Source organism: Xenia sp. Carnegie-2017, unplaced genomic scaffold, assembly GCF_021976095.1.
Source record: "Xenia sp. Carnegie-2017 unplaced genomic scaffold, XeniaSp_v1 HiC_scaffold_23, whole genome shotgun sequence".
Classification (NCBI taxonomy): Eukaryota; Metazoa; Cnidaria; class Anthozoa; order Malacalcyonacea; family Xeniidae; genus Xenia; species Xenia sp. Carnegie-2017.
In genome coordinates, this window is record NW_025813486.1 from 6,448,978 (window position 1) to 6,472,241 (window position 23,264).

The window sequence follows — 23,264 nt, forward strand, 5'->3', positions numbered from 1 at the left end:
CCTAACGATCGTTTTTGATTTTCTAAAGCTTTTTTGTAAAACTCTATTGCTTTGTCGTACTTTCCAGTATCATAATACGCAATACCAAGATTGTATAAAGAAGGAGCGACATCAACATGATAGAAGCCCAACGATCGTTTTTGAATTTCCAGAGCTTCTTCGTAAAACTCTATGGCTTTATCGTAGTTTCCAGTTTCATAATACACCAAACCAATGTTGTTTAAAGAGGCAGCGACATCAACATGATTTGGACCTAACGATTGTTTTCGAATTTCTAGAGCTTTTTTGTGAAACTCTATAGCTTTTTCGTACTTCCCAGTTTTTTCAAGCACAATACCAAGATTGTTTAAAGACCGAGCAACATCAACATGATTTGGACCTAACGATTGCTTTTGAATTTCCAGAGCCTTTTCATGATGATTTTTAGCTTTGCTATACTTCCCGGTGTCATGGTATAAAACACCGTAGATACTAAAATACCAAGCTTTGTCAAAACTAGATTCTTCTGATTTAAATTTATCCAATACTTCAAGAGCAAGATCGTATTTTCCAAAATGTCTTAATCTGTCAACAAAATATTGGAAAACTTGTAAAGTATTCAGGTCGATTTTTGTCTTGTTGATCCTTAGCAATTGAAAAATTTTTTCAAGATGTGGCATCAATTTGCTTTCGTCGTCTCTCTCTTTAAACATGTAAAGTGCTTGTGATATTTGATCAACGTTACTTTCTATTTCATGTTCTTCATTTGAATGTTCAGATTGATAAACAGTAATTGCTTTGTGAACAATGCGATGAAGACTAATGTCATTATTTTCTGAATGCAAGAACAATGAACAGTCCTTTAAGCAAAGACATATATCTTCCTTTGAGTGTTTGGGATCAAGTTGTTGAACATAAAAAATAATAATGTCTCGTGGTATAGGATCAAACGATATCACGGAAAAAAAGTTAATAACAGTTGCCAATATTGAGGATTCATCAGCATTTTGTCTGACAGCTAAAAGTGAAGCTTGTAACATACTTCTTGGATACTCCGAGTGAAATTTAACAAAAGTGGAGTCCGAGTTTGCTTCTTCTTCTGAAGATATTTTTTTTAAATATTGACTCCAAGGAAATGAGCAGTTTGCTTTGTTTACACGACTGACATAATAACCAGCAGCAGTCAAAGCCAGCGGTTGACGATCTAATGCATGTGATACTTCATTCAACATTTGATCATCAGCATATTCATTTTTAGTGTAATGCTTCAACAGTTGAAAACATTCCCTATCATTCATTCCACTTCTGATAGAAATATGTTTGTTGAACTCATCGTCTTGAGGTACGGCATCTGTGTTCTCGATGGTTACTATGATTTGTCCGTTTATCCACATGGGATCACCTACTTGGGGAAGTAACGAAGAAATTTTGCTGAGCTGTACCACGTTGTCTACAATGATCAACCAATTTTGCCAGAATTTTAATCGTGTGGATACCATCGATCGCAATGTCTTCACTTTGTCTGTGATGGAACAATTTTCATTTTCAAATTTTTTAATCATATACTTGTCACAGTGTAAACCGTATCCAAGTTCGGAGTAAGTTTTAAAAAGAGATTCCTCATTTTTTCCATCAAGAGTCATTACAAATGAAGTTTTATTGTTCCAATCACACGATATTTTTTCACAAACCTGTCTGGCAAATTGAGATTTACCACTGCCAGGATTACCAGTGATGTAGAAATATGTCAGTTTATCATTGTTGTCATTCCTTAATTTTTCAAGATCTTTTATAATTTGATCTCGTAATTCATTGCGTTCAACGAAAAAATGATTAGGTTTTGAAGGAAGAACTTGAAATGAATTAAAACAGTTTCGATGATTTTTTATTTCAATGATTTCATCGAGAGAAAATTTCAAATCTTGAAATGATTTTTCAATGATATTGACTATTTCATCAAAATCATCATCTGAGCATTCTCTTTCATACCAATGTGCGTATTTGTTTCTTTCACAACGAAGTGCATCAACATTATCCTTTGTTTTTTTATCAAGATGCTTTCCAATTGAATTTGAAAAAATTATTGCATCAAATAATATCGTACAGTCCCACTTACTGGTGTCTCCATCCTGATATTTTTGTCGTGTTTTTTGGTCTGTTTTTCTTCCTGATTCCAAATTGTACAATTTGTTACCACTGTTGTGTGTATCATCCCATTCTCCATCAGTTGATTTGTAACGTGAGTTCCATTGTTTAATGAAAAACTGAGCAAGTTCCTTTTGTACCACATTAATTATTTGCTGAATGTACGACAGATTTCTTATTCCTGACAAGTCCATCTCTACAAAATTTGGTATATATCAACAAGATAAAAATCAAGCAATTCAAAAAATTCTATGCAACCCTTATCAGTTTTCTTTAAAGTCCGAATTTACATGATGACGAAATCAAACTTATTTGTTAATTGATTTAACTTCACCAAAAACGTACTAAAATTACAAAAGAACCTGAAAACTAATAATGACTGAGAGCATGTATCCTACAGCTTTTACCAACTGCAGTATACTGTCAAACAACCTTTAGAAAAATTAAAAAACATGATGTTTTACCTTAAAGTTTACATTACAAAACAGACATAAGAATATATATTTAAATAATTTGCATAGTCATTTGTGAATATCATGCAACTGTAGCTAAGAATATGTTATAATGTTGTAGCTAATGGCCATATTTAAATTTACTAAGGTTTATTTTTCTTTTATTTAATAGAGTCTAACGCATTTATTCAAACTTAACTTTGTAAATATATTTGTTTTACAACATGTTGTAACACAAGATCTTGTTTTTCTTTGGCTATATACGATATTCGATTGGCAATGGTTAAATTTTTTATCAATTTTAAGACCATGAACCACTATAATATTAAGCAAAATCAAAAGTAAATAACTGACTATTTTGAATAAATTTTAATATAAAATGAGAATTTTTAATCTATGTTGATAAAATAACGCGTTTTAAGGGGATCACTTTTATCCCCTTTTATCAAGAAAAAAGAAGACAAATATTGACAGCATTGTCTTTTATTTGTTTTAAAAAGAGCTAGCATTCAGAGGACATAATAAATCAAGCTTTAGCTTGAATAAGGACAACTATAAAGAGTTTCCAAAGTCATATGGAAATTTATGTTTTGTCTTTATCTTGAAAGCCAGAAGTGACGTAAGAAACGGCTGATGCACAGTTTGTGTTTTCACTGATGTATTACGTGATGTCCAGAATTCTTTGATTGCCTAACTGCTTTGATGAAGTTATAAAAATATTCAATTTCAGATTGATGAGGAAATCAGAAAATTTCAGTTTTTTAATTATTTAATTTGACAAAACTTTGCATAAATAAACCTTAGCATCAACAAAAGACATTTGCAAAGCTACCAAGATTATCAAAAGCATGCATTTAATATCTGGAACTATAAGATTTAAAAAGAAATCTTTGATAGAGTATCTAACTTTGAGGTTTAAGCAATGAAGATATTTTTTCTCTCAGTGGTCTGTTGTTTTTTCTACCTCTAGGAGGCGTGATTACAATCTCAAGTTAACCTCAACTTTGAATTCAGTATATTACTTCTTAGTAAGTGAGTAGAAACCTCAGTGCATCTTCCTAATTACAAACACTGACTCCAGCTTTAAGCATGTATCGAATATTCACGATCCCTTCGCCTTTTTTATTCTGATATATCTGCAGACGGCGTCTTGTTCGTCACTCTTAGCAATTCAACTTTATTACTTTCATATATTCGTTGCGTTGGTTTTAAAAATTTCTTGATGTTTGTGTTGATTTTTGTTGCAATATATAAACATGACGAATTATTTCAGTGTTGCAGGACTGTCGACATTTCTGCACATGTACAGTTTTTTTGTAAATTACTGCTTAAGTATTTTCGTTTACTAGAAATGTTTTTTAATTACGATTATTTCTAATCAGTTTTTTGATTTCATGAATTTTATAAACAAAACTCATATTTCATTACGAGGACACTTTTTTGATCACCCACTGTAGATGTGTCGTATCACTGTGTGTGTCAACACGTCAAAAATAACAACATTTCTTTCAAGTGTTGCCAACAGAAGACATGTTTGGTGATATATTGACCAAAACACTTTCAAAAGTTTAATATCAAAACTTTACAAAGCTATTGGGAGTAGTTAAAGTCAAATAATAATGATAAGTTATAAGTTTGTATCATGAAGATTTGTTAGTTTTGTTAATGTGACTATTAAGTGGAAGTGTTAAAAGAAATTATTAAGTTGTAATATTCATATCTTAGGACACGTGACAAGAATGACGTCACATATACCTGCTTCCTTTTACACAGATGTGCAGGATTGTTTGATTGCCTAGCTGTACTTATAAGGTTATCAAGTTGATAGAAAGTCAGAGATCTTCAGTATTGTAAATGTATTTTATTGTAAAATGCAATGAATTTGCACATATCAACCTTAGCGTCAACAACTTGGCATCGACGAAAGACAATTGCAATACTGTGGGTGACACAGTGCTTAGAGACAATTGCTAAATTGTCCAGCTAAGTGCGAAGATCATATCTTCATTTAATTTCGAACACCGCACTGCATAAAACATTCTTTCATATGACATTCCTTTCACGAGAAAACATCAGCCCAACAAAATTGACCTTCTCACCACTGTGTGACTTCATAGCTCAGTTGCTCAGAGCACTGCACCGGCACCGCAGAGGTCATGGGTTCGAGTCCCGTTGAGTCACATGAATTTTTCAAGTTCATCAGACAATTGCTTAAATTGTCCAGCTAAGTGCGAAGATCATATCTTTATTTAATTTCAAACACCGCACTGCATAAAACATTCTTTCATAAACTATTTAATGATGACATGCATGAGTCCATTTGCGATTTTAAAGTAAATGTACTTCGTGGCATAAATAATTAAATATACTTTAGAAAAAGCCTTACCTTGTTTAAGATGGCAGTGATTTGTATTTGGTAAGCATATTGTTCTTGTTTGGAATTGTAACTTCGTTTGAATTATCTACAATTACAGAATTTAGGGGCTTCCATAGGTCACATTTATACGTCGTAATCGTGCATGAAAATTCTTTGTTTTTTGTCTTAAAAACCTTTTACTGGTTAACGGCGTGTAGCCTTGAACAGTTGAACTTTTAGAAAGATTTCAAATTCTGACAACTTAAGATTCATATATTCTTCTTTCGAGTCGATGAGTGGAAAATTATTTTCTGCCACGAAATTTAAACATCTCAACAATAGATTATGTAAAGCAAAGACAAGGTTTTATGATTTTTATTGTTTTTTTTTCATAAGTTTGATTACAATTTGGAACAAATTGATCAATAGAAATAAGTATAAATTTTACTAAAATATACCGTTTTTAAAATAGTTTGGAAGTATGACCATAAAGTGGGAGTTGTTGTAAATTGTCATGTCAAATTATGTAGTGTGTGACTGTGTCTTATTATAGATTATAAGATATAACGGATATTAAATTGATGTAAAATAGTATAGTCATGTAAAGAGAACACTTCCTCACCGCAATGCGTCATTGTGGTAGGATGCAGGTAGAAACGGAATGGCAAAGTTGCGCGTCATATGTAAACGCTCAAAAACCACTTCCGAATAATAGTACATAAATATAGCTTGCAAGCGTTGGTTCAAGAGTTCAGAAAAGTTGACGTTATTGGTGTATGAACTGGTCATACAAATTTGATGAATTAGAGTCGTATTGCAGAAGGCAATAAATTTCGAAAACGCAGTTCTAGGATTGATGGTTGTCCGTAATCTTATCGAGATCAAATTTAATCATTCCGTGTCGCAAAGAACCAACGCTTGGAACGTAAAATCGTGCACAACACTGTAAATATCTTATTGAAGTGTTAAAATTATATGTTCAAAATACAGTCCCATCGTTAGTGTGAAGTTTTAGAACAGTGAACCCACACTTCGCGCAGACTGTGCGAAACGTGGTCCTTCAAGCCGGATATATTAACAGTATTCAGAAGAACACAGAAATAGGATAAAGAGTTGTTCACGATGTCAGAGCTGACAAGAAAGCGGCAGTCGAGGAGTGGTCACAAATCGTACGCCACAAATTTGTGAACAAGGTGAGAAGTATGGTAAACGATAATGCGCCGTTAAGGAAAGTCGAACTGGAAAAATGCGGCTTGTACTCGTACAGAAATTAGATACAATTTCGAAGTTGGACGATGAGATTCAGAGCTTGTTTAGAAAATGATGAAGATATTGCGGCAGAATTGACGGCTCATCGGAATACAGCTGCAAAGTTTTGGGCGCGTTGGCCGAAATCAACGAAGCGCTGAGAACGATAGAGACAAACAAGCGAAATGAGGAACTCGCCAACACATCGGCAAGTACGATATCCAGTGGAGCACGCTGTAGAGTAAAGCTGCCTAAACTGGACGTGAAAAAGTTCTCGGGCAAGATACAAGATTGGCGTGAATTCTGGGATTCTTTTGAAAGTTCAATTCACAACAACGACGGATTGTCTGAGGTCGACAAATTCACCTATCTGAGGGGACTGGTGAACGAGCCTGCCAAGTCAGCAATTTTGGGATTTGCTCTGACTTCGATCAACTATGCAGAAGCCCTGAAAGTGTTAGAACGGAGATACGTGAACAAATTGATGGTGCAAAGGGCACATGTAAATGATATGACGAACTTAAAGCCCGTGTACAACAAGAATGATACGACGAGGCTGCGCAAGCTCTTTGACACCGTGGAAACGAATTATCGAGGACTCGAGGCGCTCGGAGTAAAGGAAAAGACGTATTGCGTGATAGTCGTGCCCAATCTTCTAACAAAAATTAAAACTGACGATTACCAGGGGAAGAGACTACTTAGAGTGGGGCATGAAAGATTTTGTCGACGCATTGCAAGTCGAAGTGGACCTGCGGGAATGCCACAAATTATCAGTTGGGGACAGGGGCGGATCTAGAGTATGTCAAATCCGTCGCGCGACTGATGTTTGAAATTCAAAAATTACCTATTCATATTAATTAAAAATTCATTAATTATTCTTATTTTCTTATCGCATTTACTTCGTGATAAAAATCCCGCATTATTTATTATTGAAAACTAATGACTAATCCAATGAATATCTCGTTGGTAACCAGATCAGTTGAATTTTAATTGACCTGGAATAACCAACTGATAAGCGGGGTGGCTCGACTGGTTCGACGGATAAAGGAGTCTATGAACGTCAAAAACGCTTATTTTATTGGTCAATAGCCAGATCAGTGGACAGTCTCGATTGATAATAAGGGTGGCCGGACGTATAAGGGAGTCCAATTGCTATCTTACAATTGGTTCATTTGAATTTTTGCTTTATTGTGATTGGTTTGACGGATTTCGACTGATAGCCAACTGAACTAACATAGTCAAGCTCACTGTCTGAATTGAATGTTTGATCGTTTTATAGTAATTTTTATAAGCATGATAGAAACTAAACTACAATCAGATGGAATTTATGGAAATCTTTTACAAATTCATATATTGACATGAATGCTGCTGTCCAAAATGTGAATTTTTTCAAGAGGGTGGAAATTTATGGATAAATTTTAAATGCTTGGCAAAGACGATCTCGCGAGCGACATTTCAGTCATTGATGTTCAAAAGAAAGCCAACATTGTTTTGAGTTTTATCAGCAGAAATTTACATCCAAAATCGTAAGTAAAGGACAAGTGAAGTGTATGCATGAATGTAATATATCAAAGTCAATTATGCGAGTGTGTGATGCGATTTATGTCAATATGGCGTATGGTAAGCAGATCGATGCTTCTAAAATTGTTGTTGACGAAGGACTTTTAGCTATGATTTCTTTAGTGCTTGGGGAATCGTGGCCGTTATATGGCAGCGAAATCCTACATTCCTGCAAATATATTTCAATGGACAAAAAATCTGTAGCCATAAGGCGCCATACTATTATTTACTTTATCATAAACAAATGTTTGGGGTTTTTCAGTTTATGATCATTGATCATTCAATCATTGGACAGTTATACTACATATTGTTTAAGATTTGAGAAAACTAACATTGATTACATGAGAAGCTGATTTTGAGTCTTCTGATCCATGAAGCTTTTTATTTTGACAATTTGACTGGAATGGTATTAAACCTGAGTATTTCACATACATGGAATGTTGTCCCATGTTACATATTGTCCCCTTTTCTAACTGAACACCTCATGCAGAGATGTAAAGGTGTGTTAATCTACGGCTCATACCAGATTGTTTGCCATAAATTCCAAAGGGCTATTGATGTATGAAAAGCATTTTCTATAAAGTAAAAATGTCTTTCTATGTATGCAGATAAACCTTGAAATTTGGCAAAACAGCAAAGTATTTTTCTGATGATCATTATAATTTCTAAACTAAATTATTTCTGATTTACATTTAAACAAGCTTTGATCATATGAAAAGATATTTATCATAACCAGTAAGCATGACACATGAACCAATTTTAACATTCATGTAATTATATAATTAAAGACATGTTGGTTACATTCTGTTTGTATTTGATAATACAATGCTACTAGTGATTGCTATATAGCACACCTTGCATATACTTACAGGAGATAATAGTCTAGTGAAATGCCTAATAAACATTTATGGCATTAAGCTGTCCTTCACTGCAAATTTTCACTCTGATAATTTTTGCTTAACCTTTGGAAAAAAAAAGTTTTGAGTTTTTTCAAAAGGTGAATTTGCTGGCACTGATGTGGAGATGGGTAAAGGGTTACATTAAACTTGCATGGTTTGAAGTCTGAGCTTTTCTATATCTATGAACTGTCACTTGTAGTACCAAATTTCTAACTTAACTAAACTCATTACATAGTGGTTTGAATGGGGGTCTCTAGAGGGGTCTTTGCCTGATAACTTGGTAGAAATTTTTAAAGACTATATCTGTTTTTGAATAGCATTATTGTAAAATAAATTTTACGTTCCTAGACATGCTAATGAGCCATATATTTGGCATGATAATGAGCCTAAATATTTGGCAAAACATTCAAGTATTGTTCACTTCATTTTTCTTTTTTTGAAAAAAATGTAAGCAAAATGTGTTGTTTTTACGCAAAAACGATGCCCACAAATACATTTTGTATTACTCTAAAACGCTGAAAATGGCATTTTCAAGGCTCTGAAATTCAAAATTTCTCAGGGGAGAATGCCTCAGACCCCCCCAGGTGCGGAGCGCCTTCGACGTTTTATGACTGATGTTTGAAAAATCCTAGATCCGCCCCTGGTTGGGGAAAAGGACGAAGATCAACGAAGAAGACGACGGGAATCAGGAGCAGCTAGCGGATTGCTTGCCAGCCGCAACAACCGATTGTTTTGAGCTTTCTGCTGTGGGGAGCACAAACACGAAGAGAGCAAGAAGATAACAGGACGGACAGAACGTATGCAACTTCTTCGTAAGTTTAAAAGATGTTTTGTTTGTCTAAAGAAAGGTCATTTAGCAAAAGATTGTCGTGCACGTACTAAATGTACTGTATGTGGGGAGGGTCATCATGTGTCTATATGTGACAAAGGGAGGAAGAGGAGGTTGAAAAACAGAGTGGTATCGCAGAGAAAACACAGCAGGTAAATGTGAGTAACGTGCATCTGAGTACAAACACTAAGTTAGCCTTGCAGACTGCGCAAGGAATTCTTGTAGTTCGGAATAGCAAGAGAGTGCGAGTGCTTTTTGACTCGGGAAGTCAGAAGTCTTTCGTGACAAACAGGGAAAAACAAGATGCGAAGCTTCATGTAGAAAGGCGGGAATGGTTAGAGGTCAACACCTTTGGTTGTGGAACAAATGAAAGTAAGATGACAGAGGTCGTCAATTGCGAGGTCGCATCTGTTAGGGTAATTGCAAAATTTGTTTAGAGGCATTAGTAGATCCACGTATTTGTACAGTAAAAAATGAGCATATTGAGGTGGCTAAGGAGCAGTATTCTTATTCGAAAGATTTGTTTTTGTCAGATGTAAGTTTGAAGCAGGAGATGTTGGAAGTGGATGTTTTAATAGGAGCAGATAACCTTTGGGCTTTTCAGAAAGGAGAAATAATTAGGGGCAAAAAGGATGAGCCAGTTGCGATTGATACTTGTTTAGGATGGGTTGTAAGCGGTCCACTGAAAGGGAGCTCGAAAGTCAAAAATGCACATGTTAATTTAGTTTCGCAGACTGCAACGCAGAATACAAACAGCATAAACAGGAAGGTCAACAAGTTGTGGGATTTAGAAACACTTGGGGTCAGGGAAACTGACGATGTGCACGAAGCTTTGTTAGATAAAATTGAGTTTAATGGGCATGAGTACTCTGTTAAATTGCCGTGGAAGCAGGGTCATGAGCATTTACCAAGTAACTATGCCAATAGTTTAACACGCATGAAAGAGCAAATTAAGCGCTTGTCAAATGAGCCTGATTTGTTAAAGGAATATGATAAAATTATCAGGGATCAACTAAAAATGGGAGTCATTGAAAGGGTTGACGAGTCAGAACCGAGGATGAATGTTCATTATCTTCCCCATCAAGCGGTGATACGTAAAGAAGCCAAAACAACTAAGCTAAGAATAGTGTATGATGCATCATCAAAGGAGGGTAAGAAAGTGACTTCTTTGAATGACTGTCTTCATGTAGGACCATCATTAACACCGTTGTTGTTTGATATATTAATCAGATTTAGGGAGAACAGAGTGGCCTTGGTAGGAGACATAGAGAAAGCATTTTTGAACGTAGAAGTAGACAAAGCAGACCGGGACTATTTAAGATTTTTGTGGGTTAGAGATGCGACTAATGCCAATTTAGAGGTTGTTTTTTCCAGGTTTTGCAGAGTAGTGTTTGGATTAAATGCTTCGTCATTTTTACTCAACGCCACGCTTAGGAATCACATGGCGCAATTTGCAGAATCACGTTGGTGTACAGGACCAAGGTGGCTGAGTAGCGTAGAAAGAGAATGGCCGAAATCAAAGGTAGGCGTAACTGAGGAGAGTAAAGAAGAAGAAAAGCAAACGGCACTATTAGTAGTAGATACTAACGAAAAAATAGGTATTCAGAACGTGATCTCTATAGAGAGGTACAATAGGGTTGAGAAGTTATTTCGGGTAATGGCATGGGTAGCACGATTTGTCAGGAATTTGCTCGCTAGGATCAGAGGGAAACATGAAGATTTAACCTTCACGGAATTAGGGAGTCAGGAGATAAGTAAAGCAGAAAAACTTTGGTTGAAGGCTTCACAAAACAGGCTAAAGAAGGAGGATAAGTCCAAGCAGTTAGAGGTACAAGTCAAGGTAGTACAAGATGAGGGGTTATTAAAATGTCAGGGTAGGCTAGCAGAATCAGACTTGGAAGAGGAAACGAAGTTTCCAATCTTATTACTAAAGGAAGGTAGATTGACGGAATTAATAGTTGAGCATTGCCACAAAAACGTACATCATAGCGGAGTTAGGGCAACTTTAGCTGAGATAAGGTCAACGTTCTGGATTCCACAAGGCAAACAGAAGGTAAAATCAATTCTCAACAAATGTGTCGTGTGTAAGAAATTAGAGGGTAAACCATATAATAGACCTAACGAAGCAAACCTTCCGGCATTCAGAGTGGAGCAAGCGGAACCATTTTCGAAGACAGGGGGAGATTTTGCTGGACCACCGTACGTGAACAATACATCAGGAGGGACAGACAAAGTATACATCGCATTGTAATAGAGGAGTTGTTTTTAGGGAGAGATGGGGTGGTAAGAGCGCTAAGGTCAGGCTAGTTAAGAACGGTAAAGTCATTCACCTCAATCGTCCCGTCCAAAAGCTCTTTCCTACCGAGTTAAAGCACGACGAAAGAGAATGTGAGCAAAAAGAGAATGAAAAGGACTGAGAAGAAAGGAGGCAAAACATGAGGGTAGACGCAAGAGAGCCGCTGCTCTTGATTCTGAATGGAAGACTCAGAGTATGCTTGATTAGTGGGACTAATCAAGGTGGGGATTGTGTTGTAAATTGTCATGTCAAATTATGTAGAGTGTGACTGTGTCTTATTATAGATTATAAGATATACAGGATATTAAATCCATGTAAAATAGCATAGTTATGTTAAGAGAGCACATCCTCACCGCAATGCGTCATAGCGGTAGGATGTAGGGAGAAACGGAATGGCGAAGTTGCGCGTCAAATGTAAACGCCCAAAAACAACTTTCGAATAATTTTACATAACTATAGCTTGCAAGCGTTGGTTCGGGAGTTCGGAAAAGTTGACGTTATTGTTGTATGAACTGGTCATACAAATTTGATGATTTAGAGTCGTATTGCAGAAGGCAATAAATTTCGAAAACGCATTTCTAGGATTGACGTTGTCCGTAATCTTATCGAGATCCATTTAATCATCACGTATCGCGAAGAACCAACGCTTGGAACGTAAAATCATGCACAACACTTTAAATATCTTATTGAAGTGTTAAAAATACAGTCCCATCGTTAGTGTGAAGTTTTAAGAAAGTGAACCAGCACTTCGCAGAGATTGTGCGAAACCACCTTTGGGATGCCAGACAAATGCGCTACTGACGGTGGACCAGAATTCACCACCGTCAAAATACGGCAGTTCCTCAAATAAGGGGGGGTACACCACCGCCTCGCCTCCGTTGCATTCCTGCACTCAAATTGCCGCGCTGAGGTTGCCGTTAAAACTGTGAAACGCCTCATTACGAACAATACCGGCCCCACCGGTAGCCACAAAAACGCCTTACAAATTGCTGTTCTACAAAATCGTAACACGCCCGATACCGATACGAAATTATCACCGGCACAAAGCGTCTTCGGTAGACTTATTAAGGATTTCATACCAATTTCACCCGGCTGTTATAGGCAACACACAACCTGGAGTGAAACACTCGATGCTCGAGAGGAGGCTTTACGAAACCGCCACATGAGAGCGGCGGAACTTTGGTGAAAACACACAAGAAGATTACCACCTCTGTCCATTGGACATCACGTAAGAATGCAGAACCAAACAGGACCGTACCTCACGAAATGGGACAATACTGGAACAGTCATCGAAGTCCTTCAACACGATCAATACCGCGTCAAAGTCGACGGATCCAACAGAATTACACTAAGAAACAGAAAATTTCTCCGGCAATTCACACATGTACAAGAGCGGCCACCAGATACTCGAGGATGCCAGAGAACCCACACCAGTGACCACAAAGCCTAGCAAGAAAGAACCAATAGCTCTACGCAGATTACTCGATTTCAACAAGAAAGGGCTGTTAGAAAATTGAGAGGATGAACAAATATCAAAGAACAACTTTATATTACGCCTTCCTATACTCGAAAAGACTTAGGGGATAGAGCATAATGGGATAATCGTTGATTAATAAGGTGCCTGGACCCTACTGTTATTGTTGTTTGTCATTCGTAAACGAATGACCTCTGTATTTTGTCTCTCAATATATATTTTACAAGATCCTCGTTTCGCGAAATAGACTAAGTGTAATCTAAAATATGCGTTTGTTTGCTCTAAAGTTGGGAAAAGTAAATCTCACAGTTGGATAAGGTGACATTTCATTATATTCTGATAAATCAAATGAAGGGAAGGTGATAGAAAATTCTTGTTGTAGTCTTGTAGAAATTCTAAAGATTTGTTAGCATCATGTTCAATGTTTGGTTGTATCTTTTAAGTATATTTAACTACAAGCTGTTTCTGGTAATCAGAATTGACTCGTAAGGTGGCAAAAGTTAAGTTTATCAAAATCACAAGTTAAAAGGATTCCATACCCAGAATACAAAAATGTTCATTGCTGTAATTGAATTGAATAATTAGTTTTTAATTAGTTAATCGGTCTAATTTTAACGAGAAGAGCCTCAAACGTGGCATAATTATATAAGAATTTCTGCTGTACACCAAAATGTGGTCCAAAAGCTCTGTTTTTTCAAATCAGAAATCAAAGTTTTTCAGTTTTATTTATTTAATGATATGAACTTGCATGTATCACCTTAGCGTCAACAGCTCGACGAAAGATAATTGCAACGTTACAAAACGACTAAATATTTAAAATATCAATGATGGCATGCATGAGTCCATATGCAATTTCAAACCAAATTTTTTTCTTGATTCATAAATGTCATTTCATAGCATCACAAGTATAATGAAATAACACATATTTTATAAATATACCGTCCGGACCCAAAGATAAATATAATTGCATGCTAGCAAGCAATTTAAATTCTTTAGCAAGCAAACACATCACGATAAACACGCCTTCCTTCAGATGACAGTGATTTTTTGTTAAGCAAATTGTTTGTATTTGTAACTTTGTTTAATGGGTGTACAACTACAAGATCACAAGTTGCTACGGGTATCTATGATGTCATTTTATAGTACTAGGTTGAGACTAATATTTATTAAAAGTGTATTAATTATATTTGACGAACAACTTTTATGTAAGATCTCATTTGTACATCGTTAACACACACGATAACTCTTTGTCTTTTCTCTTACAAACCTTTTACTGGTCGACGATTGAGGCTTTGAACATTCGATCTTTCCGATCTCTAAACGTTCTGAAAAGTTAAGGGTCAAATGGTTACGTCCTTTGAGATGATACGTGGCAAATTATTTTGTGCAACTTAATTCAAAACATTAAAAAGTTTATTGTTATGTAAAGCAAAGATACGGCCTTATGATTTTTATTGTTTTTATTAACATGTTTGAATTTTATTACCGTTTCCTTGGTATTTTGGGAGTTTGTTCAAAAAAACCTTAGCTCCATAATTAAGAGTTCGTCTTGTACATGAAAATTTACAATATCAGATTGTGGAACTTTTGTTTCATTTTCTTGTTTAAGTTGAATAAGACAAACTAGGCCTTCGTTGGCTTAAATGTTGGGAAAAGTAAATCTCACGCCTTGATAGGATAACATTACATTATATTCTGATAAACTAAATGAAGAAAAGCTGATATAGAATTCTTGTTGTAGAAACTATAAAGATTTTTAAGATCATGTCCGATATTTGGTTGTATCATTTAGGTATATTTCAAGCTGTTTCTGGTAATCAGAATTGATTCGTAGGATGGCAAAAGTTAAGTCTATTAAAAGCACAATTCAAAACGACTTCACACCAAGAATATAAAAATGTCCATTGCTGTAATTGAATTAACTAATTAGTTTATAACTAGTTGATTGGCATAATTTTAACCCACCTCCATGTGGTCGAAAAGCTTTGTTCTTATAAACAATGTTGTACTCAGATATTTCAAGATTACAAGTATCATGTAAGCTATGTTTCTGCGATGAACACTACATCGGGTTCTTGCTTGGCAGCGAAATCGCGAATTATTTTGAGCTTGTCTTTTTAAATGTGAAGCCTAATTATATATGCAAAATGCACTTCCGGTTACCCACTAGAAATACAAATTACTGTAGAAGTGTTTGGCGGATAACGTTTCCAAACAAGGATTTTCGAATATTTAAGACATTTGGCGACGTTTTACTTATTTCAAATATCTGTCATGGATAACCCAAGCTCTTTAAATCAATTTGACATGAAAATTATTTCGATACCTGTAAAATATCGGCGTTCATGTTCATTTGAAAATCGCCCGTGCAAGAATCGAATTTGCCTAATAGTTGTGAAGACAAGATAATGCACAGCTCGCTTTCCAAGTTTAGAGGCAGTTATGATCTAGAATATGTTTCAATGCGTAAAAATTGTGGTAAGTACCTTTATTTTATCATTCTTTATAATCTAGAGATTGTCGTATGTTACTTTTGCCGTGACTTTATGAGTCCGGGTATATTGGTGTAGGAACAAACAAATTTACTAAGCTTAGTTTTTACTTAGTTTTAATTTCTATTTTTATTTTATAAAGATAATATTATCACTACACCTTGCTACAGCATTTGGATATGGTATTCATCAGTACGTATGGTTGTTATTGTCATAACATGCAGGGGCGGATCTAGGGTATGTCAAATCATTCACGCGACTGATGTTTATAGTTCAAAAATTACTTATCAAATTTAATGATTACAATTTTTTGTGATCATTGAATTCCCGATGTATTATCGTATGAATTTCATTGTCAAAATTCTGTTTTATATCTAAAATCTTACGTAAATATCACGTTTTAGCATATCTGGAATTATATTAACTGACTGACTGATAAGCGGTGATGATTAATATTTTTTAACATGAGGTTATGTGATTATGTGATTTACAAAATGTTTTTGATTAAGAATCACGTAGCCTTAAACCTTCAAATATTTATACTTTCTATTGCAAATCACAGCAGTTTTTAAACAGTGATATAATTTTACAAAGAGGTAATTGAATGTTTATTCATAACAATGCATGGTTGCTTTATAATACAAGTAAGTATCGTTTGTCCAATTATTGCATTCAAGACAATATGTAGTTTACAACCCACTTTTTTATCTCTTAGATTGGTTTATTAACTTAGCCCATTTCTTTAGTAAGCTTGCAATGTCAGTTAAATTATTTTTATTTAGTTGCTTAGAACATTTTCCATTTGCTGTTGTTAGCAAGTAAACTATAATGTTATACTTAAAATTTTAGGGTTATGTATAAATTAGGTATGATACATGCATGTAAAGTAGAGAATAAGTTACAAATGGTTGAGGAGACATATAAGTTACCATGACCTGTGAATGAGATTTGTCATTTTTTTTTAATTAAAACAATTTGCTAAGTGTTGTGATCACTAGCACTTAGGGGGAATGGGTTGTAACATTAGGATATGTTTAAATCAATCAAAAATAAATAGAGTGACAGTTACATTTTATTATTTATTTTAGTTCATATCATATTGAAACGTGACCGGGTGCAATACAGAAAAAACTGGATTGCTGCTAATAAAGCTTTAAGATGCAGTGATGTAATGCCTAATGATGATGGCTGTAGTAATCTGTTCAATAATGTTTTTGATAATGACCATGAACATTCACAACCTTTACAAAAATCAGCTCAAACCATTGCCAGTCCTAAAGAAAGTTCTTTCTTTTTGAAAGTTGGTCTTAATGATTGTGATATTGGGGAAAATGACCGTGCTGTTTCTGGTGAAGATGATATTTTAGATGTTTCTTTTTGCCATGGAAAAGCTGATTCTTTGTTCCATGTGAATGCAGACATTGGGGAGAGGTATTTTCTGTTTCTTCTGATTTTGAACATGATAGTTTAAATATTTCTTTTCAAGATGGGTTAGTTGATTAGGTGAATGAGTACTCAATTAAACAAAATGCTGTTGATGGTTTGCTTGCTCTTCCTAAGGATAATGGTCATCCAAATTTGCCTAGTTGCGCTCGCATTTTGTTGCATACATCAAGATGTATTCCCATTTTGAAAAAATCTGGCATGGATTATGTGTACTTTTCTTTTGGTGAACAATTGTTAAAGTACTTTCACAAGCATCCTTGTGAAACAGTTAAGAACATTAATCATTTTGAAATGTCTTTAAATGTTGCTGGGCTTCCTTTGTTTAAAAGTTATGCAAAAAATGTATGGCCAGTATTGTGTGCCATTTTGAATATCAAACCTGTTTTAGTGTTTCCTATTGTCCTAACATGTGGTGACTCCAAGCCAAAAGACTCGGAGCTTTTGGATGAGATTATAGAAGATTTGAAGGGTATTCTATAGAGGGGAGTCCAAGATGGGGAAAAGGTTCTGACTGTAACAGTAAGGGGAATTGTTTGTGATGCTCCTGCAAGAGCACTTGTTAAAGGTACAAAATTTTGTACTGATTATTTTGGTTGTGACAAGTGTACACAAAAAGGGAAGTGGCTTGGTCGAGTGACTTACTCTCGAAATAATAATATAGAATTGCTCGCTAATATTTCCTTTAGAAAGCAGATACAAGAAGAACATCGTTGCTTTGTTAGCCCTTTCTGTCACTTGCCTGTTGATATGGTAAAACTATTTCCAATTGACTACATGCATCAACTGTGTCTGGGTGTTATGCGTAGATTGATTATGGTTTGGATGAGGGGAAATCACGCTGCTAAAATGTCTTTTGCCATTTAGAGACTGTTAGTAAAAAATTAGTGGAGCTTAAACCATTTATCCCGTCTACATTTGTGCGAAAACCTAGGAGTTTAATGGAGGTTAACAGATGGAAAGCTACAGAATTCAGACAGTTTCTTTTGTATACAGGCAAAATTTCTTTCAGCCGTCAATGAAATCTTATCACAAATCCTAGATGAAAGTACTGTAGTTGGAATGCAATAGGCCATTGCTTCATTCAAAGGAGTGCAGTTTTTCACATATTGCTACCTTGCATTTAAATCTAATGAGTAATTTTGCTTTTTAGATTTGCCGGTGTAAAGCGAGCTGATCTCCCTTGCAGAAAAAGGTATATGCGCTATTATAATCTTTGTACAAGTGGACAATTTTTTGACAGAAACATTCAAGTATAAAATTTCTCTTTTCATACTAATATAATGTTGATCTAGATTTATATGACGGTGAACTAGCGCCAGAAATCCTAAATACAAAGGATCATGCAATAACTTCCCCATCTACTAGTGGGACACCATCTCAGCCTAGTGGTAAGTTTTCTGTCATCAGAACTGACTAATCAGCAACTTTCATATAATATGTCGACTAAAATGTTGAAATAATTTTGATTGATTCTTTTTAAATAACTTTAACATTCGTTTTGTACATTTACTATTTTTCTACGTCCATCGTTGCATTATAGGGCTTATGTATGTTCTACAGGTGCTGTAGGCGTTGGTCCTTTAAAATGTTATTGTAATTAGTTGAAAAAATGTTAGTTATAGTTAAAATTGCAGTTGTGTACACCACGATTTAATCAAAATACATTCGTTCAAATCTAATTCTCAGTGTTTGCTATCAAACTACTAAATGAAATTTTCTCGGGGTTTTTATTTTAGTCACCTTTCTGTTTTTGACTTTTGAAACTTGTAGTACCTTAATTTAAATGCCGTTCGTGCGTTCAATAAAGATATATGTTAAATCCTACAACTGGCACTGAATTCCTACAACTGGCACAACAAGAGAAAGACATTCTCAACGAAACAGTGGTGTCTTAGGCAAGCTTTTCTTACAATTCATTATTGCATGTCTTGTTGTTACGTTTTCATTTACGTTCATTTCGTGTCGTTTGAAATGTTTTTTTTTTCTTCACAACTAACTGCAACACGTGATTGCTTTGCAGATGCGCATGACCTTTTATCGCACGAAACGCCTTCGACAAGAATTATGAACATAACACTTGCAGGAAGACGTTCTCAACCAAACATTAATGGTACCTTTTCTACAGTATATAATTTTTGAATAGCGTTGTTATTATGTATGTGTATTCAATTAGCAATTTGATGCGAGTTTTATTTGAATTTTCTTTTTAGCATGTTGTAAGGTTTTATATTTTTAAGATATTACGTAGGTTATACGGAAATTAAACTTTAGTTCGTGTCATTGGAAAGGCTGTTTTATGATTTCACAAATAATGCATCATTAATTGTACGTTGTATGAACGTCAGATAAACGTTGTATGAACGTCGGATAACCGTTGTATGAACGTCGGTGGTTAAAATTTCACCTGTATGGTCACATCACTCTCAATGGGGAAGACCTGCGTACAAGAATAAATAAAAAATTAACTTACTATACTTCTTGTTAAAGAGCATTCTTACATCTTCATGAGTCCATTTCTGTTTTTCTCGGTCTACATCTCGGTCTACATCTACCAAATATAGCATACAAATTTTTTTTTAGCTATACAAACTACAATTTTATCCCAAAAAGCTTGCTTCGCGATTTTTCACTCTTTTCAGAGGATTTAATGAAGAGTGAGAAATCACGAAGCAGGCTTGTCAATAGAAAATTATAGTTTGTGAATTTTTGTTTTAAAAGAGTGCTCAGTATCTTTATAGAATGAGCAAAATATAAATTTATAAAAGTAAAATAAATACTATCGTGAAAGCATCAACTAAACTGTCATTCACCTGGTATTTGCCAAAAGGGAGAAACACAGTGTAGCAAATGGTTTCATGATATTATATACGTATACCACTTTATAAGATACCAAAAAATACCTTAATATTTACATTTAGAAATATGCTATTTTGAAATGGGATGAACATTTTGCAACAACACGTAACACAACATTATAATAAAGGTCTGAAACTTAGTCATATGTATCTACTTGACAACTACCCAGTAACTGGTATCCACGAAACTGGTGCTGACATATCAACAGACTTTAAACTTTATGCCTATTACGTATTTGTGATCTTTGCAATTTTTTTACTCTACCAAACATTGCTTGAAACTTGCACAAAACTGCTGGTTCATTGTGAACAAATCTTTTTCCTCCAGATGAACCAAGGACATAAAGTTCTTTTTTCCATTCACCAGTAAGCAGCTGGCCTGGCAACCAAGATACTTCAAGTAACTGAGCTAAAAGAAAAGTAAAATAATTGATAATGGTCACATTAGGCATAAGTACTGCAAAAAGCATGTATAGTTTGCAACAATATGGACTTTAACAAATGGCATGAGATGACATTTGTTTTTATTATTATTGCTATTATTTTTTATCTACTATACATAGTTTCTGTTGTTGTTGGTATTGCTATGATAATTATTATTTCTACAAATGTAATGCTGTACCATCAATGCTATTGTAATGACCATCATTACTGATGTAGAATTAAACAGAATCTTTTCTTGTCCAAACACTATTCTACATATCCCAAATTATATGACATATAGGTCTGCATTGCATCTGTGATTAAGGCAGTGGAGTATAAATATTGTCATAAAATATCAACAACAACAGCAACAACAATCATCTCTTCAGTGATTAATCTTCTTGGAACCAAAAGAATTTTACAATCACTTTTCACAGCATTTAGTAACTGTACAAATTTTCAATTTCACAAAAACTTTAAACTTCATACTACCATTAAATATAGTATATTATTATTAAATCATTTCTTCATTAATTCTTTCATAGCCTTATGAAACAGTTCAACTGATACATTCCACACAACCAGAATACAAAAAAATTTCATGCCAGATGACGTTCAAGTCAAATTTCATGCCAAAAGAAAAACAAGTTTGCAATAAGAAAGAACTTTCTATCTGGTAATCACTGCAACCATGTTTGCACAAAAAATACATGCTCAAAACAAAGAGTTTTACTCAACATAACACTATTACAAATGCATCCAATGTTAAGGCAATATAAACTTCCTTTATCAAAATACCAAGAGTTATGTACATTTCCAAAAACTAAACTCTCCCCAATCAATGGCCTATTCTAATTTATTCTAATTACTTAATGCTACCTCTGCTATTCATTGCAAAATTTATTTATTAAAACGACTGTTACCTCCTCAGCTAAAAGTTTCATATGTTGATCAACCAATTTTGTTCTTTGAGCATCATCTAATGTCATTGGCTTGTTTTTCATGTCATTAGCTTTCTGTATGTATTTATTTTGCTCAGATTCTTCAAGACCAATCCATTTGACAGAAGTTAATTTATTTTTTTCACTCAGGTGAGACAACCCCTTTACCTCATCTACAATAATGGATAAATTTGTCAAGCTTTCCTCACAGCAAATTCTTGATGGGTAACATTCCTTAAACCCTTATTGATGATACTAATGTGATTTTCATATTTCATTCACCTGATTTAAAAAATTCGGAGCTAAATAGATTATATCCGTGTGACCCCCATAATCTGGGTGGTGGTTTGGGGACTTTTGGTGGATTACATGAGGGTAAGGGTGACTCTGAATTATTAGATTGACATTTTCTTTTGACAGAAGCAACTTTGTTACCAATCCATTTCTGAAAAAAAGAATAATGTCAGTTGGGAAGAAGCTTTTGAATAATTTCAAAACATGCAGTATCAGATATATTTTGTGAAAGTTTTACTGACATTATAACATCAAGTGTTACAATAAAGCTGCACCAGTTACTGTGATTCACAGCCTATAACTCTGTACATAAAGAATGTCTATTGTATATCACAACACATTATAAGAATGTGCTTTTTGAAATAAAGGAAAGTTTAAAGTAGAACTTCATACTGTGGAATAGAAATACAAATTTAGGAATGTGATTGAGATACGTATGGCTTTGATTTGATGGTGTTGCTTTCGTTGTTTGTTTATTGCATACAGAAAAATTCTTAAAAGAGGCGGACGACTATAGAAGAGGTCGTTCTTACCTTGACCTTGTCCACAGACAACGTTTCTTCGGCGGCTGTTTTTATCAGCTCAAAACACAGAGTAGATTTCATGCCATTCTCAAAATAGTAATTAAGAGCATCAATTTGCTGTCTTGAAAATTTGTTATATTTTTGAGGTCTGTTGTTCATTGTATTTAAATAATTCCTTGGTATAAATTATTAGTGTATGTTTGGAAACAAAAATGGCGACGATCTCAGATATTATTATCCTTATGCGTAGAATACTGTACAACAACATCATACCGCATCCATTATTAGATAGCACAAAAATTAATCTAATTTGGCTATCTTCCGCATTTTAAAGTTTAGAACTCTGCGTAATACCCATTTAGAATGAGCGAAACGGGTGCAAGACCAGACTTTTAAGCTGCGTGTTATACCGGATACACTCTTTATTTGCTGTAAAGGCTTCATTTGTTTTCTTAATTGCCTTTGTTCAGTCTCTTAGATAATTATTGTCGATTTCAATTAACTTTTCAAATTGCGGTTGCCAAGTTACTTTCTAATGTTGCCAGTTACTTTTCCAAATATGGAATATTGGATATGAACTTGTCAACTTGAGTTGACAAGTTGTGTACTTGAGTACTGAAGTTGTGCACTAGAGTACTGAAGTTGTGAACTAAAGTTGCGAAGTACTGGCAAACGTGAAAGGTCTTTGTACCCTGTAGACATTTGGCAATGATCCGTTCAGTAAGCAAGGAAAGCTTTACCAATAGAAGTAAGAAATGAAATACTTGAAATATGGTTAAATAACGAGCGTTTAACAAACATTTCGAAACAACTAAATCTACCGTATAAGACTATATCAAATATAATAGATCTATGGGTTCTATTGCACCTCGCCAGAGCGAACGTGATGTTCGAACCACGCGTACAGATGACGTTATTGAATACACTAAATATCTAAAAATTAATAAACCATCTATTTACGCAAAAGAGATTCAGTAACACCTAGAAAATAACAAAGTTTGCGTTCCAGCAAACATACCTAGCAGGTCATCCATTAGTAGAATTTTGAATA

The 23,264-nt window shown here is 34.7% G+C and overlaps 2 protein-coding genes across 2 annotated transcripts; both read right to left on the bottom strand.

The window, feature by feature from the left end:
- Positions 1-335: 335 nt before the first annotated feature.
- On the bottom strand, positions 336-22,557 carry LOC124449667 (the record flags this gene model as incomplete). The annotated part of the gene is made up of 8 exons (XM_047000620.1): positions 22,223-22,557; positions 21,678-21,840; positions 21,378-21,568; positions 20,297-20,440; positions 19,647-19,712; positions 14,506-14,563; positions 4,963-5,038; positions 336-2,320 (listed from the first exon to the last, which is right to left on the bottom strand). A coding segment is annotated over exon 8 (1,983 nt), but the record flags the coding sequence as incomplete, so codon positions are not given.
- Positions 20,288-22,372, bottom strand: LOC124449004. Its single transcript, XM_046999947.1, has 4 exons — positions 22,223-22,372; positions 21,678-21,840; positions 21,378-21,568; positions 20,288-20,440 (listed from the first exon to the last, which is right to left on the bottom strand). The coding sequence occupies exons 1-4, from the start codon at positions 22,370-22,372 to the stop codon at positions 20,288-20,290; spliced, it is 657 nt and encodes a 218-aa protein (XP_046855903.1).
- Positions 22,558-23,264: the final 707 nt, after the last annotated feature.

Bases quoted from the DNA above. Each gene is read 5' to 3' on its own strand.
- LOC124449004 (XM_046999947.1), bottom strand. From the start codon at position 22,372: ATGAACAACAGACCTCAAAAATATAACAAATTTTCAAGACAGCAAATT. The intron at 21,841-22,222 runs GTAAGAACGACC...TCTTTTTTTCAG, and splicing joins TGTCTGTGGACAAGGTCAAG to AAATGGATTGGTAACAAAGT. The intron at 21,569-21,677 runs GTGAATGAAATA...CCATTATTGTAG, and splicing joins CTCCGAATTTTTTAAATCAG to ATGAGGTAAAGGGGTTGTCT.